Raw genomic sequence first — 24,366 nt, 5'->3', positions numbered from 1 at the left:
CGATCCCATCATGTCTGCAGGCTAGATGCGTGTGTTTGGGAGGGAGGGATTGTTAGGCAGTATTTGTTTGTAAAGCCACTTGCTCTTCAGATAATACTTGTGCTAACTTCTATTGATGAAGCAGTGTGAGTCCCAGCAAAGTCCTTTCCCAAAGTGTCTTTGAAGCCAAGAGCCCATTGAAGGGAAGAAAGGCGGGGAGAGGGGATTAGTTTGTTCAGCAGCTGTGAATTTCAGTGGGAGGTTGATGAACTCTGAAGTCTTTGTTTAAATTAAAGGGGGGGGGCTCGGGGAAAAAAGCTGCCGCTGGAGGAGAGCCCCACTTGGGCTGAACTAACACAAGGAGAAGTCTGAGCTGCAGGGAGCTGTGTACTGACTGCGAAGACTTTTCCCAAACACTTTTGGAAAAGGTGTTGTGAGGAGAGAAGGGGGCGGAGTGGAGGATTAACATGTGAAATGAAGTTTTCATTGACTCCGGCGGGGGTAGAAGGCTGTTTTAATGGCATTTTGTTCCCCTATTTTCTCTCCTTGAGCTCTTTAGAGATATTGTTTTGCTAAGACAGGCTTTCTTCCCTCTTCTTTCCAGTGTGAGGATTGCCTCTATGGGAGCCAACATAAATATTTCTCCTCCAGGAATGTGGGTTAATTAAAAGGAAACGAATGAGTGGAAGCATCCAATCCAGACCGACAATAGGCGAGTGCCCCGGCCTGCCCTTCCCTCCCACCACCGCCAGTGCTACCAGCGTGCCAAGGACGACCCTTTCTCTCTTTGCACTGACCTGCTCCTAAGGCCAAGTGAGGCTGGGACTCTTTTAAAGAAAAGAAAGCCTTGCTTATGTGTAGGCTCACAGGCCAGGGACAGGAAGGAGACAGTGTTTTGCTCACCCCGCCGAGTGCTCTCGTCACTTCTCAGGACCTCCCTCCTCAGACGGAGACAGATGGGCTCCTTGAGAGCGCACCAGAGGCAGGAAGGGATCTGGGTTGCTGTGCCACCTGTTTTTCTCAACATCAGTTTAAATGTATAAAACAAAAGTTTGACTAGCTGACCTCAGAGGTTCCTGGTCTTCCCAGTCAGTTGTCTGCACAGCGATTCAGTGTAAGACAAGAAGCCGTGAGCTGAGGGATGCTGGTACGTTGTTAGCTGTCCCCACTCCAGTGTTTATTCCGTGAACAAAAGCATGAAGGCGTAATGCATAAAGGGGACAATGTTTTCTCTTTAGAACTGGAATGAACTGGGTGTCAGTCATAGCCATTTAGGGATACAAAGCAAAACCTGTGGGAGAAATGACAGGCTGATGCGTTTGGAGTCTGACTTTAAAGTTCTGAACTTTGAAGCACAATGCTTCTACTTTTATGCTGAGAGCCCTGGAAAAATGCAGCTTTTCTTTCCAATGTGGAACCTTTACATTTTTCAGTCGCATTGCTACGTTTTCTTCTGTACGCTCTCAAGTAGCTGTCCAGTGAGACAGTGGGATTAACATATACTGTTGCTTGATTAGGAAAAAGAAAGGATCACTTGGGAGACTCAAGGGCACAGATTAGAACTGAAGGAGAGAAAAAGGAGCCTTTTATAATAGAGCTGGAAGTGAAGAAGCAAGTTCCCTGCTAAAGCACGTTCCCTGCTGAAGGAGAGAAAGAACCCCCCTGTCCCCCCCACCTCCATAAGTGTCAACAGGACCAGAAGAGGCAGAGGCCTGCCTTAGCCACTGTCCTTGCAAATGTCAGAGGCATTCTGCTCTTCAAGGTAGACCCTGGGGCTTTGGCATAGGAGCTCCGTACCTTCAGGAGAAGAGGAATGAAGATAAGAATTGGGCTGGCTCTGCTCCAGAAAGGCTGTGGATGCCCACACCCAGGCCTAGCCTAGGGCAAGGAGCAGCTATGGGGAAGGTGTGGCCAGAGCTGGCTCTCCTGCACCAGAGCCCATCTCATAAACAAGCCCCTGCTGGACTGCCCCTCTCCGGGGGAGAAGCTCAGGCCCAGGAGCAGCAAACTCCAGGCTTCCAAGCGGCTACTTTAGTGGAAGGTTAATGTGGGTGATTCACTAATCCCCGCAGATTAACTCAGTCAGGCCAAGCTAACTACTCAGGCCATCCAGGAAGGCTGCAGGTATCCTGCAAAAGTGGGAGGGAGCAAAGAGCTTAGAAGTTAAGTTTCTACTCCACTTTCCTCTCAGCATCCCAGTGAGTTCAAGACCTGGGGGAAGAAGCACACATTAGAGACTGCAGTAAATTTAAAAGGTCAAGGTTCTGAGCAGCCTATTAGCAACTGTGTGTGTGTGTGTGTGTGTGTGTGTGTAGTATGTGTGTGCCAGGTGTCGGGGAGTTAGGGTAAGTATCCAGTGTTCTGAATCCTGCCTATTTGAAATCCAGGTGTTGGGGCCCTGGTTCCTTCTTCCTGCATCCTGCCTTTAGAGGTACAGATCTAAAAATTGCCTTGATTTACTGGTCTTGGCTCAAAGCTCCTGTGGAGAAGGAAACAAGGTATAGATGGCTGCTATGAGCAAAAAATGATTGTCAGCTGCCGACCTCCACCACTCTTAGGCCCCTTGGGCGTGTCTGGAGTATCTTTGGTGTTTAGGAGTGTCACCGCTCAGCTGATGAAGTCTGTCGGGGACATGGTATCACAGAGGATTAACACATTTGGTATGCAAGTTGGGCTTTGGGGTTCCCTCTTACCCCATATTAAAAGGCTTACTTATTCCTGTTTTTCTCTTTTGTACTATTTCTGTTTTGTTGGTGGTGGTTTGGTTTGGTTTTCCGGGGGCAAGTAGGGAAATGAGAAGTCCACAGGAGTCTAGGCCTAGAGGCTCTGGCTCGCAGGAGGCAGGTGCAGCCGTGGTGGGCAAGAGAAGGACCCCCGTCTTTACCTGGACTCTGAGTATCTATCTGAGAGGGGTCCTTGCTGGGCCTGGTAAGCTCGGCCCAGCATTAGACAGCTGGTCCGAAGTGGGTACGGTGCGGTGAACACACTTGCCTGTCTTTGTCCTTGTCTCAGGAACAACTTGCAGAATTTTATAACAGTTCTGAGACCTACGAATGAGCTACGGAGACCATGCGGATGAATCCGGGAAACCGTTTGGAAAGTGGCACTCGTGGAGAGACTGCGGCCTCCCCCTGTCGAGGGATCGCTGGGCTAGGAAGCGCGAGGTCCCCATTCAGGGTTCCTCCATGTCCTGGGTCTCTAAACCGAGCCGAAGGCGCACAGGGAAGGAGCCAGGAGGACGCCCTTAGGCCTTCTCCCCGGGTTTGTGCGCAGCGCCTCTCGGCGGCCGCTCGGCGCGGCTGCAGAAGTACTTGGTGACGCGGCGGCGGCACTGCTCGCAGCGGACCGCGCAGCACCAGTGAAACTTGCAGTTGCAGCTGGACACCGTCTCGGCGCGGCGCTCCTCCACCGCCAGCCCGCAGTCCCCGCACAGCCGGCGGCAGCTGCGGCGCTCCCAGCGGCCCAGGGCGCGCCCGCGCCGCAGGCACTCCCGGCCCTCGGTGCCCTGCAGCCCCAGGGTCTTGTTCTCCAGGCAGTAGTCTGGGGAGTCCTCCAGGTGCACCAGCTCGCGCGTGGAGATGGAGCGGAAGGTGTCGGCGATGGCGCCGCGGCCCGCCGCGCTGTTGCTCGCGCCCTGCAGCAGGTCCACCTTGAGCGCCACGTGGTACTTCTCCTTCAGGTGCGCGCCCACCTCCCGGAACTCGGGCAGCTGCAACCAGCACGTCTGCGTGGTGCAGCTGCCAGACACGCCGTGGCACTTACACGTGCGTTTCATGGTGCCCTTGACCGCCTGGGGGAGAGAGCTGCGTGTAAGCGGCCCCGGGCTGGAGATGTTGTAAGGAGCCTAGCTAGTGGGTTAAAGAACCCAAGGCCTGGAGCTGGTAGTGGATGGAGCCAGCTGCCTAGCGCAAAGGGCTGCGGGACTCACCTTGCGGCCAGCTTCGTTGTTGTGCAGATTCATGGCGGCACGGGCGTCCTGTCCTGTCTCCAGGGCATCCACAAACTGCTTGGAAATTGCCTCTCCGAAGCCCACATTGTCACTGCAGCCTCCCCAGAGCCAGCCTTGGCCTCCTGAAAAGGCAGGGGCAGGAAAAGCCACTGAGTCCAAAACTTCCTGGGCTGACGTTTCTAGTTGGGTGGGGTAGGTGTGAGGAGGAGACTCTGGAGGATGGAAAGGGTTAAGGTTGGGAGAGTGCTCTGTTTCTGGATTGGTTTCTATCTTGCTTTGTTTTTTGCCACCTTTTCTGTCATCATTCAGTCTGAGCCAATCCCCTGCTCAGACCTTCATGACGTAGCTAGTTGTCACGTGATTCCACCCGCGTGCTGTTCTGCAGGAGAGTGCACGGGCTGGCCGGTTGAAGTCTGCAAGGGGACAAGAGTTCAACCTTTGAGGTTGGAAGAAGAACCTAATTGAGGCAGTATGGAGCAAGGAAGTCAGAAATTGAGACAGGGCCCAGAGATGGGGAAGGCAGTGGAAAACCGAGGGATGAGGGAGCAGGAAAGGAAGCCCCCCTGGGAGACACAGATGACTGAGCTTAAGTTGAGGAGCTCGACCTGGGAGAACATTTGGGCAGGAGAGCAGCCTCCGTTCGGGCAGGGCTGTCACTGCGTGTGTGGGCTGGAACCCACTCACTCCCCTTCAGCATTATTTTACTCCTCTTTAGAAGAACTCACTCTTATTCCTCCAAGTCCCCACAATGCTCTCCGTTGTGTAAGTGAGCTCCCCGCCTGCCTGCCGTCCTCATGTCCACGTCTCTACTCACCCAGTTGTCCATTTCGGGAGTCATCACAGCCACAGTTGTCAAAATCTCCAAGGCTGCAGTTTCTCGTCAGGGTGTACATAACTCCAGCCGAACTGATGGCATGTACAAACGCTGTCTCCCGGTTAGCTGGCGGAGCCAAAGTCGCTCAGGGGTTAGAAGAAGAGGTTGCAGCCCAAAGAAATGCCAGTGTGCTACTTTCCCCTAACGATTCCACCACCCACCCCTCCCAGCTCTGTCCTATCTGTGTAGCTTACTCTCTTCCAGGATCTATCCCATCCCTGGCCTCAGCTCTGTTATCCTCCACTCCTGTCTTTTCAAGTCACACACTGAAGTCTGGAAATCAGTCAGTCAATCTTAAAAAGCTCCGCAAATGGGCAGGCTTCTCATTGTGTATCTTCGCTGTGGTAACCTGGTCTCCAAGTTTCTCCTGCCTCAGCACCTCTCTCTAACCTGCTGAAAGGAGGGGACTAAGCAGTGTGTGGATTTATGACCCAGGCTACATCTTGGTATTAGATTGTGAGGGAGCTGTTAGCCAACTGGGCAGCCAAGGGCAGTACAGGACTGGAGATGAGATGATGGGTATTGAACAGGAAGGGAGGGAGGCAGGAAGGAAGGGAAGAATGAGCAGAGGGAGGGAGGAAGGAAGAAAGGGAGGGAGGGGAAGAAAATATAGGTAGGAAACAAGGGACAGGGAAGAAAAAAATGGAGATCAGAAGAGAGTGATGTCCTGAGCAAAGAGACTGGGTGAAAAATTAAGGATCTAGAGGAGGAGGGAGCCCAAGTTCTGGCCCGGGGTTCCTGGAGCAGAGGCCAAGGCTTTCCTTACCACTGCGGAGTCCACTGTGGCTGGACAGCTGTAACGCTCTCTCCGGGCAGTTCCAGCGGTCCCAAGCAAACTGGTACTTGCATTCTTCAATACCGCTCTGGGCGCCAGCTGCCACGCTGCTGGAGTAGACCAGGTAAGCCTACAGGAATATGGGCTCTGCGTTTAGCCTCAGCTTAGGAGACATTTGCCCCACACTGGCCAAGCAACTCTCTTCCTGTCCACTCTCCTGGCCTTCTAATATTGACTGAGAGATCCATCTAAATATGCCATCTCACTCCATAGTGTCCTTGTATAAGGACAGGGCTACCTCCTTGTGTAGGTCAGGAGGGAAGCACTCTGCCCAGGGCCTCGGTTCACAGACGGTAACAGGAGGAGTTGAATTTGATGTCTGTCAGACTCTAGGTCCCTCCAGTCTTTACTCATTATACTAAACCATCTCTCCCAATGAGCCCCAACCACACACTTCTTGAAATTTCAGTACTGCCGGCTAAGGATCCGTATTTTGGGAAGAAGCCATGTAGTGCAGTTCCCGGATGTGAGCGGGGCTTGCACAGAGAAGGATGTGGGAGTACAGCTGTCAAAGCTGCCGACTCTGGCCCTGGAGATTCCAGCCATGAATGCAGCAGCAATACACGCAAGTTCTCATCTGGGCTCTGACTGTTTCGCTGAACGGCTTTGGACAAGTCCCACCTGTGCGATCTGTCCCTATCTGCCCCTTAATACTACGACACAGTGGAAGCTGTGTGTATAATGAAGCCAGCATGTGCTATCTTCAGCCGACAAGTTAGGACTAGCGATATCCAAGTCAATCAAAGACTTTTTCCGTACCTTTGGACCGGTCATCAGAAAATTGTTCACTGACCTAGAAGGAAGAAAAAGCAGAGCACAGTGGGAAAGACTGGTTTGTTTCTTCTCCCCAAAGTCACAGAGATCATTTCCACAGTATCATTGACAGAAGGAAAGGGAAATTCATTTTTGTAAGAAATGTTAAACCTTGTCACAAGGCTAATAACGATAACCTGCTCAGGACCAGCAAGACAGATGGCTCGGTGGGTAAATGTGCCTGGCGCCATTCCTGACAGCTTAAGTTTGATCCTGGGAAGCCACCTGGTAGAAGAGAACCAGCTCTTGCAGGGGTCCTCTGACCACACCCCACACACACATTCATACACTATAGCTTGTGTGCTGGGTTTCGGTAATTGAAGCCCAAATAAAGCTGAATCCGAAAAGTAGCTTGGTCTCTGCTTCTTACAAACTAAAAGTAGGCCTGCTGTATGGTTGAGTGCCTTTGCCCTTTGGTCTTTATCCCAGAGAAATGAAGACTTTTTTAACTTAGCAATGTGTATGTGTGTCAGCTTCTGGGCTTGATGGTGCATGCTTGTAATCCTAGCACTTTTGAGTTGGCAACAGGATGGCCAGGAGTTCAAGGCCAGCCTCCTCTGCATAGCTAGTACCAAACCAGTCTGGAGTACTTGAGACAGTCTCAAACCAACAAATAGAAACCATGTGGCCTTGCTTATCACACACAAGACCACCGAGCTAATGCCTTAACACTGCAACAACAATAAAAAGCCTTTCAATAACAACAAAAACCACCATATGTAGATATATATTCCAAACCCACAAACTGGCACATTTATATCATGGAATACCACTCAGCAATAAAAAGAATGGACGAATAAACACAATTGCTTGGGTGAACCACAAGGAAACTAGATTAAAGTCAATCTCAGGCTGCAGGGATGGCTCAGTCATGTGTGTGGCTGCGGGTAGAGATGGGATCCCCGAGCAAGCTGACTAGCTGGGCGGCCGAAGCAGTGACTCTGGGTTCAGTGAGAGAGGCAGCCTCACTATATGATGGAGAACAGTTGAGGAGACAGCCAATATCACCTAATGTCAGCGTTTGTCCTTTCTGTGCATATGTGCATGCAGTACCACACAGATGAACACGTGCACAATACACAGAACATGCACACCCCCAAACCTGTCAATTTCAAAATAATACCTATTGCTGGGTCTGGTGGTGCTCTCCTGTAATGGTTACCACTTGGGAGGCTGAGGCAGGGGATCACAGGTTAAAGGCGTGCATGAGTCACAGAGCAGGTTCAAGGCTGGCCAGGTCAATTTATGAGACTTTTTCTCAAAAAAGTAAAAATGGCCAAAGATACAATTTAAACACTCACCAAGCATGTGAAATCCTCAGTACTACAAAAGGAGGGTATCCACGTGACAGTGCTGAAATCTTATAATTACAGACCTAAGAACAGAGCGGTGTAGCTAGTAACAGGTCAGTGATTGCCAGGAGGCTGGGATGGGAGGATGGATGTGGCTATTTAGAGTCATGAGTCTTAGCAAAGGTAGGGTTAATTGTCCTAACTATGGTGGTCTTCACACAAGGGTACAAACATGGCAAATTTTCACCAGAATCTCTCTCTCTTTCTCTCCCATGAATATATGAAGCTAGAGGCAGTAAAATGGTATCTGCATAAGCTCTAAGGTTACTGTACAATAACTGTAAGGTGTAAACATTGCAGAAGGTGGTAGAAAGGGCATGGAAGCTTACCTTTCTTTGTAACTTTTGCAGATCTATAGTTATATAAAAATGTAAAATTAAGTACATATATGATCTGCAGTCTTGGAGATTTGAAGAATGACTTCGGAGTAGAATATCAATCAAAATACATTATCTATTAGCTTTCCGCTATAGGAAAGTAACATGGGAACTCGTATGGACTTACCCTGAGGGTTGGTGCCCCCTTGCACTTCTGAAGGCTGAGAAGGTGGAAAGCATCAGAAAGGAAATTGGAAACAAAACAAAGAAAGTCATTCTCTTGCTGGTGGCTCAAAGGGCTTGCTGGACTCTTCCCACCAAACACAACATCCGAAATGTGAGTGGGTTTTGAGAAACAGCATTAGCAGATTAGAAAGCTTCCATATGAAAAGATGGGAATTTTGCAAGAGGAAAACAAACAAACAAACAAAGAGCAAACCATAGAAGTCTACAGAATCCAGCAAAAGGAAGGCTTGCCTCTTAGAGCTTGGCAGACAGAACTAAGTCAACTAAAATGAAGATGCCCTCTAATGAGAGAGCTGTACCAAAAGACTCACAAAGAAATTCTTGTCAAAGCCATGCTAGGTTCAGAGATTAGTTTCTGATCCTTGAAGCCTGGTGCCAGAGATATCAGAAAGGGCAAAGAGCCCACTCTGTCTCAAAAGAGCAATCTTTACATTCGGAGTAACTTGCAAGCCAGACATTACCAGACCAGATAGGATAGTTACCATTTAACAGGGCAGACATTACTGGGAAAGAAGACAGAATAAAACAAAATATGAGTGACAACGAACAAAGCTTTGCCAAGGCTGAGCCTCAGACAAGGTTCGTCCTGTGGAAGAGTCTGAGGTAGGACACTGGGGGAGTAAGGGACAAGAGGACACAGAGAATAGTCCCTTCCTAGAGAACTTATAGTTAGGAAAGACCTGTGTGACATGCTTGTCAGCTGAGCCAGCTAGAGTGACAGGTTTGGTCCATGTGACTGCTTTACTTGTATGTAAAATACTCAGCATCATGAAAAGGCTCTGTGTCCTCGTCGTAAGCACCAAAGCAGGATAGTCTTAGTTTTGATTAATGAGACAGTGGTGTGACGTCCTTTGAGTCAGTAAAAACAAAGATTTCCGAAGACACAGTGGATGAGCGCTATGGGAAGATGGAAAGAATGAAGAGCGGAGGCTATAGGTGTTGTTACGGGCTAGATATCATCTAGAGACAGTCACATGCCTGAAGGGAAGATGCTGCTAATGAACATGGAAGGTGCAGAGGCTGTTTAACTAGGGGTAGCTTCTCTGTGGGTGGGGCATGATGTACACTCTCAGAAGCCTCCTCTGAAAGTAACCTTCCCAGTCCCCACAAGGCTGTACAGCTGCTGCTGCCACAGCCTGGACTGAGCACCATTTGAAGGGTTTTTCACATCTTCCTGGAACTTCCCAACCACTCTCAGACCTTTTTGTTCAATCTAGAGACTTGCATGTTCAGCTATATCCTTGATTTGGTAGACATCCAACTTAACTTGCCTCAAGATGAACTCTTGCTCCATTGCCACCCTAACCTACCCCATCAGTGGTCTCTTCAACTCAGATCGGGAAAGCCCCTCCTTGCCAAAATAAAAATCCCAGAAAGGCATTTTTCACTTTTTTTTTTTTTCTATCCTGTGGTCAGTCTGCCCTCAAATCTTGCGGACTGCAGCTCCCAATATAACCAGTTCTCAACATCTCCACTAACACTACTCTGGTTTATGCCCTCACCGTCTCTTGTCTGGATTGTCCAGACAGCCCATCAATTAGTAGGCTATGGTGGTGCACACCAATAACTCCAGCACTGTGAGGGTGAGTTCGGAGAATTTTGAGTTCCAGTTTTATAAAAAGCTTCTTCAATTCAGCAACATCAAAAACAGCTTGGTTTAAAACCGGGCACAGGACTTGAATAGCCATTTCCCAGAGAAGATGTGCAAATGGCTAATAAGCACATGGGAAGATACTCGGTGTCATTAGTCACCTACGAACACAAATCACAGAAATCCATGCCCCCTATGGTAGCTAGACTGAAATCAGCAAACTGGATGGGGGCCTTTGAGCCCACTCCGGAGCACTTGGGAGGCAGAGGCAGAGGATCTCTTTGGGTTCAGGGACAGCCTGCTCTACACAGTGAGTTCCAGGCAGCCAGGGCTAGGTAGAGAGACTGTCTCAAAAAAAAAAAATGAATGAATGGATTCGTGAATGAATAAATGAATGAGTGAATGAAACACTGATAAAAACTCAAAGCAGCCGGAATCCTCGTATGTTGCCAGTTAGATTATAACAAAGTGCAGGTGCTTTTGAAAATTGTTCAGCAATTCCTCCACAGCGTAAATAGGACATGGCAGTTCTACTCCTAGGCATACATATATTCAACAGAACGTATGCGGTGTGTCTATAGCAGTATTAGTTAGAATGGCCCCAAACTAAAACTGCCCACATGTCTAGCAGCTAACGAATGGGTGCACGCCACCTGGTAAATCCATGGTAAAAGATTACCTGATCATGAGAGTAAATGCTGCAAACAGACGAGCATCACTCCAAGTGAATGACCAAGTGCTGGGTGAACTCCTGCTCTTGATTTTACAAGAAATGTCCACGCATGGAGAACCCCTGCACAGACGTAGCCCACAGCAGCTCCCTCTCCAAGTGGGTTCCCTAGTAATGGGAACAGGGACTGTCTCTGACATGAACTGATTGGCCTGCTCTTTGATCACCTCCCCCTGAGGGGGGAGCAACCTTACCAGCCCACAGAGGAAGACAATGCAGCCAGTCCTGATGAGACCTGATAGGCTAGGGTCAGAGGGAAGGGGAGGAGGACCTCCCCTATCAATGGACTTGGGGAGGGGTATGGGAGGAAATGAGGAAAAGAGGGGATGGGGGCTACAACTGGGATACAAAGTGAATAAACTGTAATTAATAAAATAAATACATTTTAAAACTTAATTTGCAACAAAAAGAAACATCCAGAAAAGACCCTTATTATTTTTTTAAGACTTACTTTTTAAAAATTTTATGTGCATTGGTGTTTTGCATGTACATCTGTGAAGGTGCCAGATGCCCTGGAATTGAAGCTACAGACAGTTGTGAGCTGCCATGTGGTGCTGGGAATAGAACCCTGGTCTTCTGGAAGAAACAGCCAGTGCTCTTAAGCACTGAGCCCCTAGAAAAGACCATTCTATTGAAACTGAAATTAGATTGGCAGCTATCAGGGGCACAGGGGAGAATACAGGGGCATGACTGCTAACAGAAAGGGGGTTTCTTTCAGAGTTAATAAAAATCAGAAATGGATTGTGCTGAGGGTTGAGCAGGCATGTGCATTTACTAAAAAGCCATTGGTTTTTACTCCTTAAAGGGTGAGTTTTTGGTGTGTGGTCTCTATCTCAAGTCTTTCAGTCTTTCTTATTCTCAGGTAAAGATCTAATTCAAAAGGCGAGCTCAGTACTTCTTTTTAAACATTTGTGTACTTATGTTATTATGTGCATGTGTGTTTGCCTGTGTGACTGGCATGTGTATATGACATGCATGCAGGATCCCATGGAGGCTAGTGGAAGACACAGGACCCCCCATAACTAGAGTTACAGGCAGGTGTGAGCTGCCGTGAGGGTGCTGGGAGTGGAATCTGGGTCCTCTGCAGGAGCAGTAAATCCTCTGAGCTGCCTTTCTAACCTCTCCAACCAGCACTCCCCGAAGCCTCACTGCAAATGTTTTGAGGTGTTTGAACTCAAGGCCTCACCAATAGTAATTTTAACAGTCCAGAGCGACTGCTCTGCCACAAACTGTAGCCCAGCCCTAACTTGCTTTTTCTCTTTCCTAAGATAGGGTTTCACTATGTAGTCCAAGCTGGTTTTGAATTCACAATCCTCCTGAGAAAGTCTCCTACGTGCTGGAGTAACAGGTGAGCACTTCCAGCCAAGTGTCGAGGTTTAGCCCAGGCCGGCCTTGGTTTTCTGGTCATACTACTGCTTTCTTGAAGCCTCCGTTGCCCTCCTCTTCTATACTTCTGCAAACACAGAAAGTGGTCTGTGCATGGGGGCTTAATTACAGGGTGTGGAAAGGAGGAGTAATGATGGGGTCCTTAGAGCCAACTGGAAATTCCAGAATAGAAAAGGTTCACAAAAAGATTTGTGTGGGAAAGCCACTGCTCCTAGCCCCTGCCACCTCAGCTTGTTTCTATGTAGTAATTCTTCCCAGAGGAGGCAGATGGGAACCCACAGATTGAAACCCAGGGGCTCCCTTTTCATTCTCTTTCAAACCTTTACATCCTCAGTCCAGAAGGCAATGCCACCCCCCAACCCCCAACCTTGGATCTTTGTCCTGGAATGCTATTTGTATTCTGGACATAGGCAGCACATAGTTCATAGGCAGCACTTATTCTTCTAATTAAAATGTTTTGCAGAGATTTGGGGAACATAAGGAAGAAATCAGGGACAAGTAGAACTTGCAGGTGATGGGGCCGCATCAGCAGCTGATCGTACAGCAGAAATGAAAGCAAAGAGTGAAGGCACACAGCTGAGAGTGCAGACACGTCCATAGCATCCGTTTAATGCTGTGCATAACCACCATCGTGTTTCCTATTGATCAGGAATGGGTGTAAGCATTTTATAATTCATATAACATCTGTGTATCAGGTGTGATGCCACAGTCCCAGGGATGGAGACACTTCTTAAATCATTATTACTCCCAGGACTCAGGAGGCAGAGGCAGGTGGATCTCTGCGAGTCCGAGGCCAGCCTGGTCTACATAGTGAGTCCCAGACCAGCCAAAGTTCTATAATGGGACCCTGCGCCCGAAAGTATGATGTCACATAGAATGCAGTTTGTGTCACATACTAACAAGCTAGCATCATCAGATACGGCAGGCTGGTAGTATTTTTCCCGTAACATGTTATAAATTTTCGTAACAACCTAACACACTGTTTCTATTGTAAGCATTTTAGTGCTTGAAGCCCATGCAATTGCCATAGCAGTTTTAGAAACTAGAGTGAGCCTATTCTTCACTTCACAGATACACAAAGTGCATGGTGGGCGTCAAGGCAATATACACCAGTGCAGTGGTGGGTCTGGAACCTCTGTCTCATTCTAGGCCCGTGCTTCTCAACCTTCTTAACGCTGAGACCCTGAACACAGTTCCTCCTGTGGTGGTGACCCCGACCATAAAGTTATTTCATTGCTACTTCCTAACTGTAATTTTGCTACTGTTATGAATTGAAATGCAAAGATGATACGTGACCCCCGTGAAGGGGTCATTTGACCCTGCTAGGGGGTCACAACTTTAATGTGGTGGTGCACGTCTTTAATCCTAGCACTTGGGAGGCAGAGGCAGGTGGGTCTCTGAGTTTGAGGTGAGTTCCAGAACAGCCAAGGCTACACGAAGAAACCCTGTCTCAAAAACAAAAACAAAACCCAAAACAAAAAAAAAAAAACCCAAAACAACAACAACAAAAAACAAGAGAGAAAGGAGAATCAGTGTTCTAGAGCATACACAGCTAAATATGTGACTCATACTCCCCTGCCCCCAGTCCCTTCCCTAATCCAGGATCCCTAATTACTGAAAGGTCATAGGTCTACTTTGGAAAGCCCAGTGACATTCTACGGAGTGACTGATGCCTATGCTCAGGAAAGAAGTCCAAATGGTGACCACGTGGTCTTGGTGACATTTTCATTCTGGCCATGCTCCAGCTTTCCCTTCTAGACGCTTCCATGCTCACAGGAACATAGGTTCTGAGAGCTAGCAGAGCCTCCTCGTAATACTTTTCTGATACTTTTCTCACTGGCTCTTGTGTAGATAAAGTAGAAATGAACAAGGGATTGTGTATGGAAACTATACTTTTTCCTCGGTTTTTCTCTATAAACATAAAACTGCTAAAAAATAATTGTGTGTTGGTTTTTAAAAGCAAGGACAAGTGTCTTTTAATTTCCCTGTGTGAGCTTCTGCTGAAGGAGGTTAGCCCAGGATGTGCCAGATCCAAGTGATGCCTACCTCAGAGCCCCTGCCAAGGGGTGGTCCTTCTAAAGAGTGCCACAGAAACTGGCGTGGTGGTGTGTGGTTACTGCTGCTGCCCTTCCTGGACTCGGCCTTCGGGCACTATGGAGGTGTGGGGGGGAATAGGGAACTGCTCAACACGAGCCATGCGCAGTCTGCCTTGGCACACGGCCAACTATCAACTCATCTACACCTGGCCAACCCTACAATGACACTGGAGAAACCCCTGAAGACTGACTGGCCAGAGAAGACTCTGAGGCTCGTAATTACCATGGAAGCCGGCAGTCTCCACTGACTTCAACGCACACTCATGGATGCCTGTCTCCCAGGTTAGCATGAGAATTCCTCAGTAGATTCTAGCTCTGTCAATGTCCCTAGGTGCCTGAGAAGTGGCTTCGGTGACAGCACCTTTCCCAGATAGCCACCTGGTCTCACTGCACCCCAGAGCAGTAGGGCATGAGCAAACAGCTGCTCTCTAGACTCCCAAAGGCTTCTGGGAGGCTGAGATGGGGCTGGACTGTCTGCTCTGCTCCTCTTCTTGGCGTCTCTCTCTCCTTGTACCTCAAGTGACTTCATCACATTGTGGCTGACTCAGGCCCTCTTCCTTATACACAACAAAATGTTTGCAGAAGGAGTCTGGCCGAGGCCCATTCACTCCTCTTCTGACCCTTCACTCACTGCCTCCGTTTGTGGAAGTCTCTTAAGCAAAAGCTACTCCTGTATGCCCCTAGACCATGTCTGCATTCCTAGGGTGAACCTTTAAAACACAACTTGTTCTTTTATTTGTCTTTTTCTCTTCTAAGGCCACCTTGTTCTTACAAGTTCATTTACAGCAAGAATTAGGGAGAGCAGCCGAACCCCCCTGTCCTGTCCTCCACAGTTCTCAGAGTGGCTCTGCTGTCCCAGGCTCCCAAGCCAAGCTGCTTAGCCGGCCCTGTCTTCTGGTTCTTGACCTCACCGCCTTCAGCCATAGTGCCCCTAACACAGCCTCTGATGAAGAGGTTCTTTTCCTCCGGCTTCACACGTACCTAAGTGCCCCTGTACCCGCCGTGTTAATTGTCCATCCGAGATCCGGCTACACGGCCCAGCTGCCTGTCTCACTTGAAGCTGTGTGGGTGGTCCTCACAGCAGAGCAATTCCCTACCTCCCCATTGCCTTTCTGCTCAGGGACCTTCTCACACAGGGAAGCCTCACAGGCAAGACAGTAGCTAAGCCCAGCCTTGATTTAGGGGCTTATTTAGAGCACCGCATTTATAAGTGCCCCCACGCGACTAGTCCATGGTCAGCCTGACCCCAGTGGACGGTTTTTCTCAAGGAGATGGAGCAGAAGGGAAGGGACTTTGGAGCAATTCAAATACAAATGCTGTTGCTGTCAGTGCCTGGAAAATCACTGAGGTTTTGTTTTTTCTCCCCTAAGAATGTGTTTCCTCCCCTAATATGTATTACACACACACACACACACACACACACACACACACACACACACACACAGGTATACACACTGAAAGCCCTTCTCTACCTGATGCTTTTTTTTTTTTTTTTTGTTAAAGAAGTTTGCATTATTTTTCCAACTTAGGTTGTTAAGAGACTACTGCAAGCCCCTGTCTCTGTTGGTTAGAACTTCTCAAGGGCAGGGATTAAGCCACTCCCCCTTCACCCCCAGTTTCAGGATGATCCTTCACACTTGTGGTTTGTATAACAACACCATTCTGTGGCCAGCAGCTTCTCAGCCATGGTCAGGATACTGCCTCCCTGTGGGACCGACAGACCTGGACTGGAAGGGTTCAAGCACAAGCTCTGTTTGCATTCATCTTTTAGCATGACGAGGACCTTGGAACCAGGCTGATTCGGGCGCCTGGCTCCCTCTCCTCTTCCTGAGCATGTGCCTTCCCGGGAGGCTGCTCCATCTCATTCAGTGAGGTCCCCACAGGTGTTTCCCTGAGAGGCTGCTGGGCCAGGCTGATTTTGAGTCCGATAGTTGATGCAGCTTAGACATCAGACCAGATCCCTTTTGCTCTGTCCCACTCTTGCTTTTTAGAGACAAAGGCTTTAGAGTGAATTTCTAGAATTTTCCGCCTTATATTCATATCCAGAACTTTCATGCTAATTCTCTCAGCACCACTGTTGTCCCCCTCCACTGTCCTCACAGGCCTTCCGCATCCTCCCTCCAATTTCCTTATAGGTCTTTGCCATTTTCGATTTGCATCTCCTAGTGGCCACAGAAAGTATGGAGGTCATGAGGCTCCCATTGGCCTCTCGGCTCAGATGGTGGGGATATACTAAAGTTGGGTGGTAGGCCAGGGGAGGAGGTGTAACGGTGAGTGTAGACCACAGATCCTACCCAGAGACACAGGGAAGATGGTCAGAGGCTCCCGAGCAGGAAGCTGCCTGGGGCTCCAGCTAGAAGGGCCTTGCTCACAACTAACTTCCTGAATGGAGCCCTGGGTTCCATTCACTGGGCAGGGGATGCAGGGGTGAGGGAGAGCTCAGATGGACAGGATCTGGTCCAGGGGTAAGGACCGCAAGAGGTAAGCAGGGAAAGCGGCAGGTGTGGATTCGAGGGAGGCAACAGAAGAGACGAGAGAAAGCACACAGAATTGTGGCCAGAGAAAGGGTTTGTTGTTGTTATCAAGATGGGTAAAGGCAAAACTCAGGAGCTCACGGCTTTGGGCCATGTTCCCATAGCTACTTCAGGGCTTAAAATGCTCTTAAAACACATTTCAGCCCTACAAATAAGTATAAATATATTTTTATGACTGTAAATTGTCTATATGATACTGAAACATAGTATACATGAAAGTTAGTCCTACAAACCAGTTGGCTAAAACAAAATGTTAGGCAGGGGTGTCCATTTCAATGATTATCCATCCGTACATTAAATATGCCTTAAAATGCCACATCAGTTCAAATCCTATTTTTGCCAAATAATTATTGGCAGAGGTCAGTGACCAGCCTTTGGCACAGCATCAAGCCATGAAGCTCTGCCAAATAGGCTCATAAGGATTTCTTTCCACTCCCCCCAAGAAAATCACCAGTTTTCAAGGAGTCCTTTTTCCCTGCCAAGGGACATGCCGTTAGTCCAGGAGACTGTACAGAGCCAGGGCTGTCCTCACCCCATATCCACCCTTTGTGCCTTGCAGCAAGCTCCGCTGAGAAAGCCAAGCTTCGGGAAAGCCCTCAGCACTTGGCATTTAAATGAGGAGGGCAAGGTCCGTGCAGCTGCCTACTTCCTGGCCTCTAAGCGAAAGTTGCTGAGGAGCAGTCCAGGACACTGTCCCTAGAAGCCTGGCATCATGGCAGGTTCTTGCCCATCAGGGTGCAGGCGGCTTATGCTTCCCGACCTAGTCACTGAGGTCTCTGTGTAATACTCTTGAAATTATTCCTGTACATTGCACAGACGGACACAAACCCACTAATTTTCCAAGCTAGAAACCTCATGTAACCACAGCAATTACTCCTCACCTCCTAAACCAACCGGTGAGCAGTTCAAGGCAACAGAACTGACAGACGTCTTCAGCATCTTAGGACCATTTTCACTACCTAAGAGAACTAAATTCGAGTGGAGAGTGAAACATCGCTCTTTGCAATCTGCCCCAACCACTCCTTTTGTTGCCTTTGCTGCTCAAGGCACAAACAGTCCCAGGCCTGTATCTGAATGACTCACCTCCTTGTGTTAATGACTATTTTGGATTCCCCCCCAAGGACAGTCATAACTTTATGCTGTTCCCCAATATTCTTTCTACTTGCTGGCCCTAGGTCTCTCAAATGCAAGACAGGAGGTTCTTTTTCCTGTCCTTCCTCCTCCTATTTTGAACTGTTTGGAAGATTTGGAATAACAGGAAATGGTACAAAAAGTGTAGGCAAAATGGCTTGGACAGGAATCAACACTGGTTGCAGCTGAATTATAGGGGTTTCTTACATATCCACTCACTTTGATTTTATGGAAGAGGAAGACGAGGAGGAGCAAGAAGAGGAGGAGGAGTCTGAAATATAAATTTACAATTAATCAGAGCACTCCTGAGACAGTAACTATGGAGTCTGAGCTCCACAGACACCCTGGTGACGTTGAAGAAATCCCAGGCAGGACACTGTGAACAACCTGTTGGTTTGCTGTTGTCATGAATTAGTAGGGTAAGGAGCTCAGAGTCTGACAGGTAATCAAAGGGACTGGGTGCAAGAAAAAAAGACTGGAAGGAATTTAGTACAGCAGAAGATGATCAAGATATTAAATGGAGGGGAAGACTTCCCTTCTGTGGAACAGCTTAAGTCCAGCCCAGAGAAGGCAAGACTATCATCCTAGAGCTTGAGGGAAAGATTGACATCTCCATTTTTATGGAGTCTTATTAAGCCAGAGGATGGGGACACCGGAAACATAAACTGTCAAAAACAATGAATTTGGGACTGGTTAGATAGTAGTGAGCTTAAATGTTCCCTCATACTCTGATTATTTGTTTATGTATGCATTTATTTATTTGGCCAAGAGAAAAGTCTAACCTCAGAAGCACAGAGAGAAATGACATGATCAATACCAGGGGCTTGCAGAGAGGATTGAGAAAAATGTTTAAACCATACAGGTTGGGCTCACAGTGGATGCTCCTCTCCCTGTCTCCCTCTCTCTCTCTCCTAACTTCCAGGTCTAGGCATATTTCAAGTGGGTGCAATGGGACTGTATGGACAGGAACTGAACACAGCTTCCCACGGCTGTTAACTCAGCCCGATCTTTTGCTTAGTAAGAAAAATATGCTTTCAGGAAAAAGAAAGGTTTATCCTAAAAAAATATTGCCCGGACCTCACTCTCTAAGCCATATGAATTCTATGTCTTCTGATGGAAACAGGAGAGGGTGGTCGGAGTCCAGGAAAAAGAAACCTTTTTAACTGTCCTAAGAGAGACAGCATCAGCTGACAGAGAGCAGAATCGAACCAGCTGTCTAGCCACAGGAAAGAAACAACAGTCTCTTCCCAAGGAAAGGAGCAGACATGGATGAAAAGGCCTTTGTTTCTGCTCTTTTCTTAGGTCCTCTTTATCTCTATATAATGTCCCAAAACAGAGACCCCTCTGTGCCACACACACACACACACACACACACACAAATATACACACATGCACACACACCATGTCCCTCAGAGCATCTTCCTCATCACAAGAAAAACAATAGTCGTGTCTTTTCTCAGGACCTCATGAGTTTTGTGGCAATTATTATAATAGTAATATCATTGTTGTGATTCATGATAGGAGATATAAAGACTGTGAAAGAAGACCCGGGCTGCCATTGTTGAGGAAATGCAAGTAAGTGCGAGCTGCTTTGCTGGTCCTATCTAGCTGGGCTTCCTGCCACGCGGCTCGGGCCACCGCCCAGCTGCTCCTCAGCTCCTCAGCTGCTCCTCCATCCCTGCTGGTTTGGAACCTTGTACTTGTTGATGGACTATGGAAGCTAACAGTGAAGTACACGTTAGCAGATTGTTTTCTAGATTCCAGAGCAGCCCCTCACGCTCTCTGCAGGCTCTCCGAGGAAGAGCACGCCTAGCTAATGTGACCAGCTTCGTGGCCCTGGCCCTGACTGAACTTCCTCTTTTTATGTCTGATGGTGGGGTTACTCATTGTGAACATCTCGTAATGCAATAACAACAAGAACAAAAACTATCGTGAGCTCAATAATTTTAAATAAGTTGTATTTTTTTGTGTGTTTGTTTTGGGAGATTTTGTTTGTTTGTTTGTTTGTGGAGTACTGGCTGTCCTAGACACTCATTATGTGGGCCAGGCTGGGCTCAAACTCACAGAGATCTACTTGCCTCTCTGCTTCCCAAGTGCTGGGATTAAAGATGTGTGCCACCACATCTGGCATCAATTTGTATTTTATTTTCTATAGCATCCATTTAAAAATAGTGACATGTATTAGCTATATACAGTGCTTGGTGAGGCTCTACATGCCCAGATCCTGTGACAATAGTTGGCCCCTGTGCTGTGCCCTAGCTCAGTGGCGGCTAGCCCGCCAAGCACAAAGTGACTCTGGGTTTAATCCCCTGTGTCACCAAAAGCAAAAACCCAAATTGATCTGTTTCCCAGTCAGGGCTCCAGCAATTTCAATATCTATAAAAATGTTACTGAAAAAAAAATATACTTAGCTGGGTAATGGTGGCACATGCCTTTAATCCCACTTGAGAGGTAGAGGCAGGTGGATCTCTAGGACTTCGAGGCCAGCCTGGTCTACAGAGTGAGTTCCAGGACAGCCAGGGCTACACAGACAAACCCAAAACCAAAAAAACCCAAACACTGAAACCAAAGGGGTAACGTGTTTCAAATGTTATCTTATAACCCAATAATTTCATATAAATCCTTGCCCTGTTGCAGAGCAGAAACAGGCCCTGTTCATCTGTATGCAGGCCTCAGAGGATTAGAAGAGGTGTGGGCAGGGGATTACCCATTGTTATTACAGGACATGAGCTGGAGTGAGGTAGGGTGAGCAGTTACAGCATGAAAATGTTTTATGCCTCTTTCTTCCCGAGAGGAAGTGTATCGGGAAGGTGACCTCAGTTCGGCTGGTCCCACAGTAGCCATCATCTCTGTCCTTGGCTGTTTCATGCACCCCTACTCTCTGAGGTAAGGAGCCATAAAAAATTAAGGCAAAAAAAAAAAAGCAAAACATTTCTCAAATTATTGACGAATAACACACCTCAGAAACTTTCTGCCATTGAAGAATGGGGGCAAGCCCTCTTTTTAAAGTCCCTCCTCAATGGCTCTCAGTAAAGCTGCGGGTTGCAGGTGAAAGTTGCATTATTCTCTTCTCAAGCCCAGGAATGTTCGTTGCCATACTATCTCAGACAGTAATTTCAGGTGGCCCTACAATTGAACAGCCAAACAGCAATTGCGCTTGTCTGTGTGTGAAATGCTTTTGAGGGCCTCATATAAAAGGCTGATAATGAAGTGTTAAGAGAAACATGCCAAAGGCTGTGGTTGGTCAGATCTCTCCTCCTGGCACAGTGGGGATGATGACCTTACGTGGAACCCGGGGTGTTCCGTTAGAGGAATGACCCGTGCTTAATGTCAAATTTTAAAAATCACGTTTCAAATGTTACGCAGAAGCAGAATCTTTGCAGAGTATACATGTGTTGTGTTTGTGTGTGTGTGTTTTAATTCCAATCGAGACTGCTAAGAAGAAGCAATTAAAGTCTGAGCGCAAGGCATTTGGAGGTTTGGGGCATTTCCCCCCTCCATGTCAGGGCAGGCCAGGAGGAGTTCTCAAGTCCCGTGTTTAAATTAGAACGAACTTTCACATTTCTTTTCTCTTGTTTTCTTTTTGAGTCCAGATGCTTGAATTTGGACAGACAGGCAACCCAGCCACCCTTCAGCCTGCCTGTGTCAGTGTCGGAATGAAGCGAATGTGACCCCCTTCAGCAGGGAGGGAGACACACAGTAAAGGTAGCTTTTTTCTGGGACAATTCTTCGCCTTGCCCCGGGAACTAGGGGGGCGCATCTCGTGTTTCTCTTTTGCCGATATTGAATCAGCTGGAGCGCGAGATGGGCACCAGCAGAAACGCCCTGAAATAGTCTCCCGGCCCTTTTGTCGTTTTGTTCTTGTGAAGCAGAGATGGCATTTTCTCTCTTTTCATGTTGAAATGTTCAATTAAAAGGCCAATTAAAACTGACCAATTATTGGGCGGTTTTTGCTCATAATCGGGAGTGTTGCGAATCGTTATGTTTAGCTCAAGTGCTTGTGCTAAGTTGGCGAGCTTTAAAACCAACACTTTAATAGAGTTCGCTAGGCTCATTTGTGACAAGAATACACTCTCAGTTAGCACAGGAAGCAGGCTCCAGCAAAGGCGTTTCTAGCCTGGCTTCCTGGACAGGTTGTGCAGCAGTTGGATTTGTATTTTAAGGAGATGGTCAAAGTGAAAACTTAAGGGGCAGGGGTAATGGGGGTAGTGAACGAGATGGCATCTGAACTGAGGAGAAACTCCAAATTGCCTGGCGACATGCGTTCTCCAGGTCGAGCAAGCCTCCTCATATTGTCATATTCACGCTTATTAACAATTGCACGTGCAGATGCCTTTCACGGCTCCCATGAGCGAAGATAATCTCACCTTAGCTTTTTCAAAGCACTTTCACTTTTTCTGATTTTTCAGAGCAATTTAGGAATCCCTGCATTGAACAATTTAAATGTGTTTGTAGGGAGGCTTACGTTTCTAGAATATTTGCTTTCAAACCCATTTGTAAGTTCAATGCCAACAGCTCCAATGCCCTTACAGCGTCTAAAGCATGCTAAAATGAGTAGTATCTTAGACCATTCTGAAGAAAGCTCAGAAAGCGCAGGATCAGATCCTGTCCTGTCTATCTCCAGCAAGGGGGGCATATGGGAGCTTGCCCTGAAGCATTGGCCACAGCAGGATCAGGGAGTTAGCGCTCTGGGCTGCTGACAGCTTCTCCCCAGATCACTTGAAATTTACGGCATAATCACTATAAAAATATACAAAGCCCCTTATTTTTAAATCCGATCTTTTATTGGCAAGAATCCTAAAGATTTGCTGAGACCAGCCACACTGTTAGGGGAAGCCTTACTGCATAGACTAGCTTTCCCCAAGACAGATCTCAAGGCCTTAGAGAAATGAGAGCAAGCTTTCTCCAACATCTCCTACACCCATGAACATCCCACATCCAAGTCGCTTACTTACCAGGCATGGCTGAGGTGGAGGGCACAGGTGACAAGAAAGATGCACACGGGCTTTATAAGAAACATAGTCTTCCGAGGGACAGAGGGAGAAATCCTCAAAAACTGGGGGACGGAAGAGATGGGGAGCATTCTCCTCAAAGGTAGAGGGATGGAATTCTCCTCAGAGCGCCACTGCCTTGGTGTGTAAGCGATCCCAAACAGAGTTGAGGGGTGGTGAAATGGAACCACCAAACATCCAAAGAAGAGATTATCTACTTAATTAAAGTTTTTCCCCCTCTAAGTCCTTCAGCCAATCAGAACTCAAGTGCCAGAGAAAGATTGAGTCGATCAAAAGAACACTCCAGGATCCTCCCAGACAAATGCAGAAGGGGACGAGGAGAATGGGGACAAAGAGGAGGGGGAGACAGAGACATGGCAAATCCCCTCCACATAATCAGTGCGTGGAGTGGCCTCTCTCTTGCTTTTCTGTGCCCATCACACCACAACCGTCCCCCTCCCCAAGGGTATGTATACACAGACACATCCACACAGGGAGAGCCTGGTCCCCAACAGGGATTTAGAGGGTCTTTGTAGCACTCTGAGGCTGGATTTGCATTTGGGATAGCTTTCTTCTTGTCCTGGGGAGCCACAAGCCCTCTGATCTGGGGTTGCTGGCTGTGTATCTTTCTGCACTGAAAAGAAAGTTTGGGAATCCTGGGAAGTCGAGCTTCTGACAACTTTTTCATCAGTAGCTTAACTGGGTACCCTTGCTACATTCTCAGCCCAGTACCTGACACTGTGAAAAGCACACACACACACACACACACACACACACAATTTCCACCTGAAACATACGTATGCACGATACTGTGATGATAGAAGGGTGTGGGTGAGTGAAACAGGACACAGCTACAGACCGCTTGTAAGTCACACAGGCTGATTCAGGGAAAGCTTTCTGAAGAAGGCAAAATGTGGGTTTCAAATAAAGGAAGTGATTTCAACACATAGATGAAAGTGACCCCAGAGCACCTAGCTTCTCATCTCAAGAGCTGGAGCCAGGAGGGTCCCTCTAACTCACCGTTCCCCGAGTGCTCTTCTAGGGAGGAGGAGTCTCAGTGCAGGTGCTCCTGGAAGTCTTCGTCCTCACTCACTGTCCTGTCTTCTAGCTGAGCATTCCCTGCAGTCTTGCTTCCCGGCTCCCCAGTGTCTGCGTTCCTCTTTCATTCTGTGTTCCTCTTGCCTCCAAGGTCTCTGGCCAGACTGATCCTGACAAACCAAAGAATTATCTGTATTGCTCAGGCCCGATGATCTAGAGGTCTGGCCTTTGTTGCTCTGATAAACTTATTGTCCACGTGAAAACTTCCAGACCAGCTCTTCATTTGACGTTACAGTGAGCTCAGCCGCGCTTACAGCTTTGATTCTGTCCGTATGTCCCCATCCAGAAAGGCGGCTGCAGTCACCAAGGGTTCACATCTCTCTATTTTCTTGTCTTGTTTTTAATAGTGGGATAGTATAAATTGCCAAGTTTGCAAGTAATCTGAGGGTTCTTGTTTTGTTTTGTTTTGTTTTGTTTTGTTTTGTTTTGTTTTGTTTTGTTTTG

The 24,366-nt window shown here is 47.8% G+C and overlaps 2 protein-coding genes across 3 annotated transcripts in view; one reads left to right on the top strand and one right to left on the bottom strand.

The window, feature by feature from the left end:
• The window catches only part of Sec31b (SEC31 homolog B, COPII coat complex component), a 31,046-nt gene extending 27,911 nt beyond the window's left edge, over positions 1-3,135 (top strand). Inside the window, exon 26 of one of the 2 annotated variants that reach the window (XM_055591518.1) lies at positions 2,992-3,135. In XM_055591518.1, coding sequence (XP_055447493.1) covers positions 2,992-3,036 — 45 coding nt within the window. In that variant the 3' untranslated portion in view covers positions 3,037-3,135. Of the gene's footprint in view, positions 1-583; positions 2,701-2,991 lie in introns of those variants that run through there. The other variant, XM_055591517.1, reaches the window with a different exon arrangement.
• A 56-nt stretch (positions 3,136-3,191) lies between these two features.
• Wnt8b (Wnt family member 8B) overlaps positions 3,192-24,366 on the bottom strand; it is a 26,845-nt gene continuing 5,670 nt past the window's right edge. The window contains exons 2-6 of the mRNA XM_055591746.1: positions 6,397-6,430; positions 5,569-5,707; positions 4,743-4,868; positions 3,908-4,050; positions 3,192-3,769 (exon numbers count right to left, since the gene is read on the bottom strand). Coding sequence (XP_055447721.1) covers positions 3,224-3,769; positions 3,908-4,050; positions 4,743-4,868; positions 5,569-5,707; positions 6,397-6,430 — 988 coding nt within the window. The 3' untranslated portion in view covers positions 3,192-3,223. The remainder of the gene's footprint in view (positions 3,770-3,907; positions 4,051-4,742; positions 4,869-5,568; positions 5,708-6,396; positions 6,431-24,366) is intronic.

This window comes from Psammomys obesus, unplaced genomic scaffold (genome assembly GCF_907164565.1).
Source record: "Psammomys obesus unplaced genomic scaffold, mPsaObe1.curated_primary_1811, whole genome shotgun sequence".
In the NCBI taxonomy this organism is placed as follows: Eukaryota; Metazoa; Chordata; class Mammalia; order Rodentia; family Muridae; genus Psammomys; species Psammomys obesus.
This window is presented reverse-complemented; position numbering and strand designations above follow the sequence as displayed.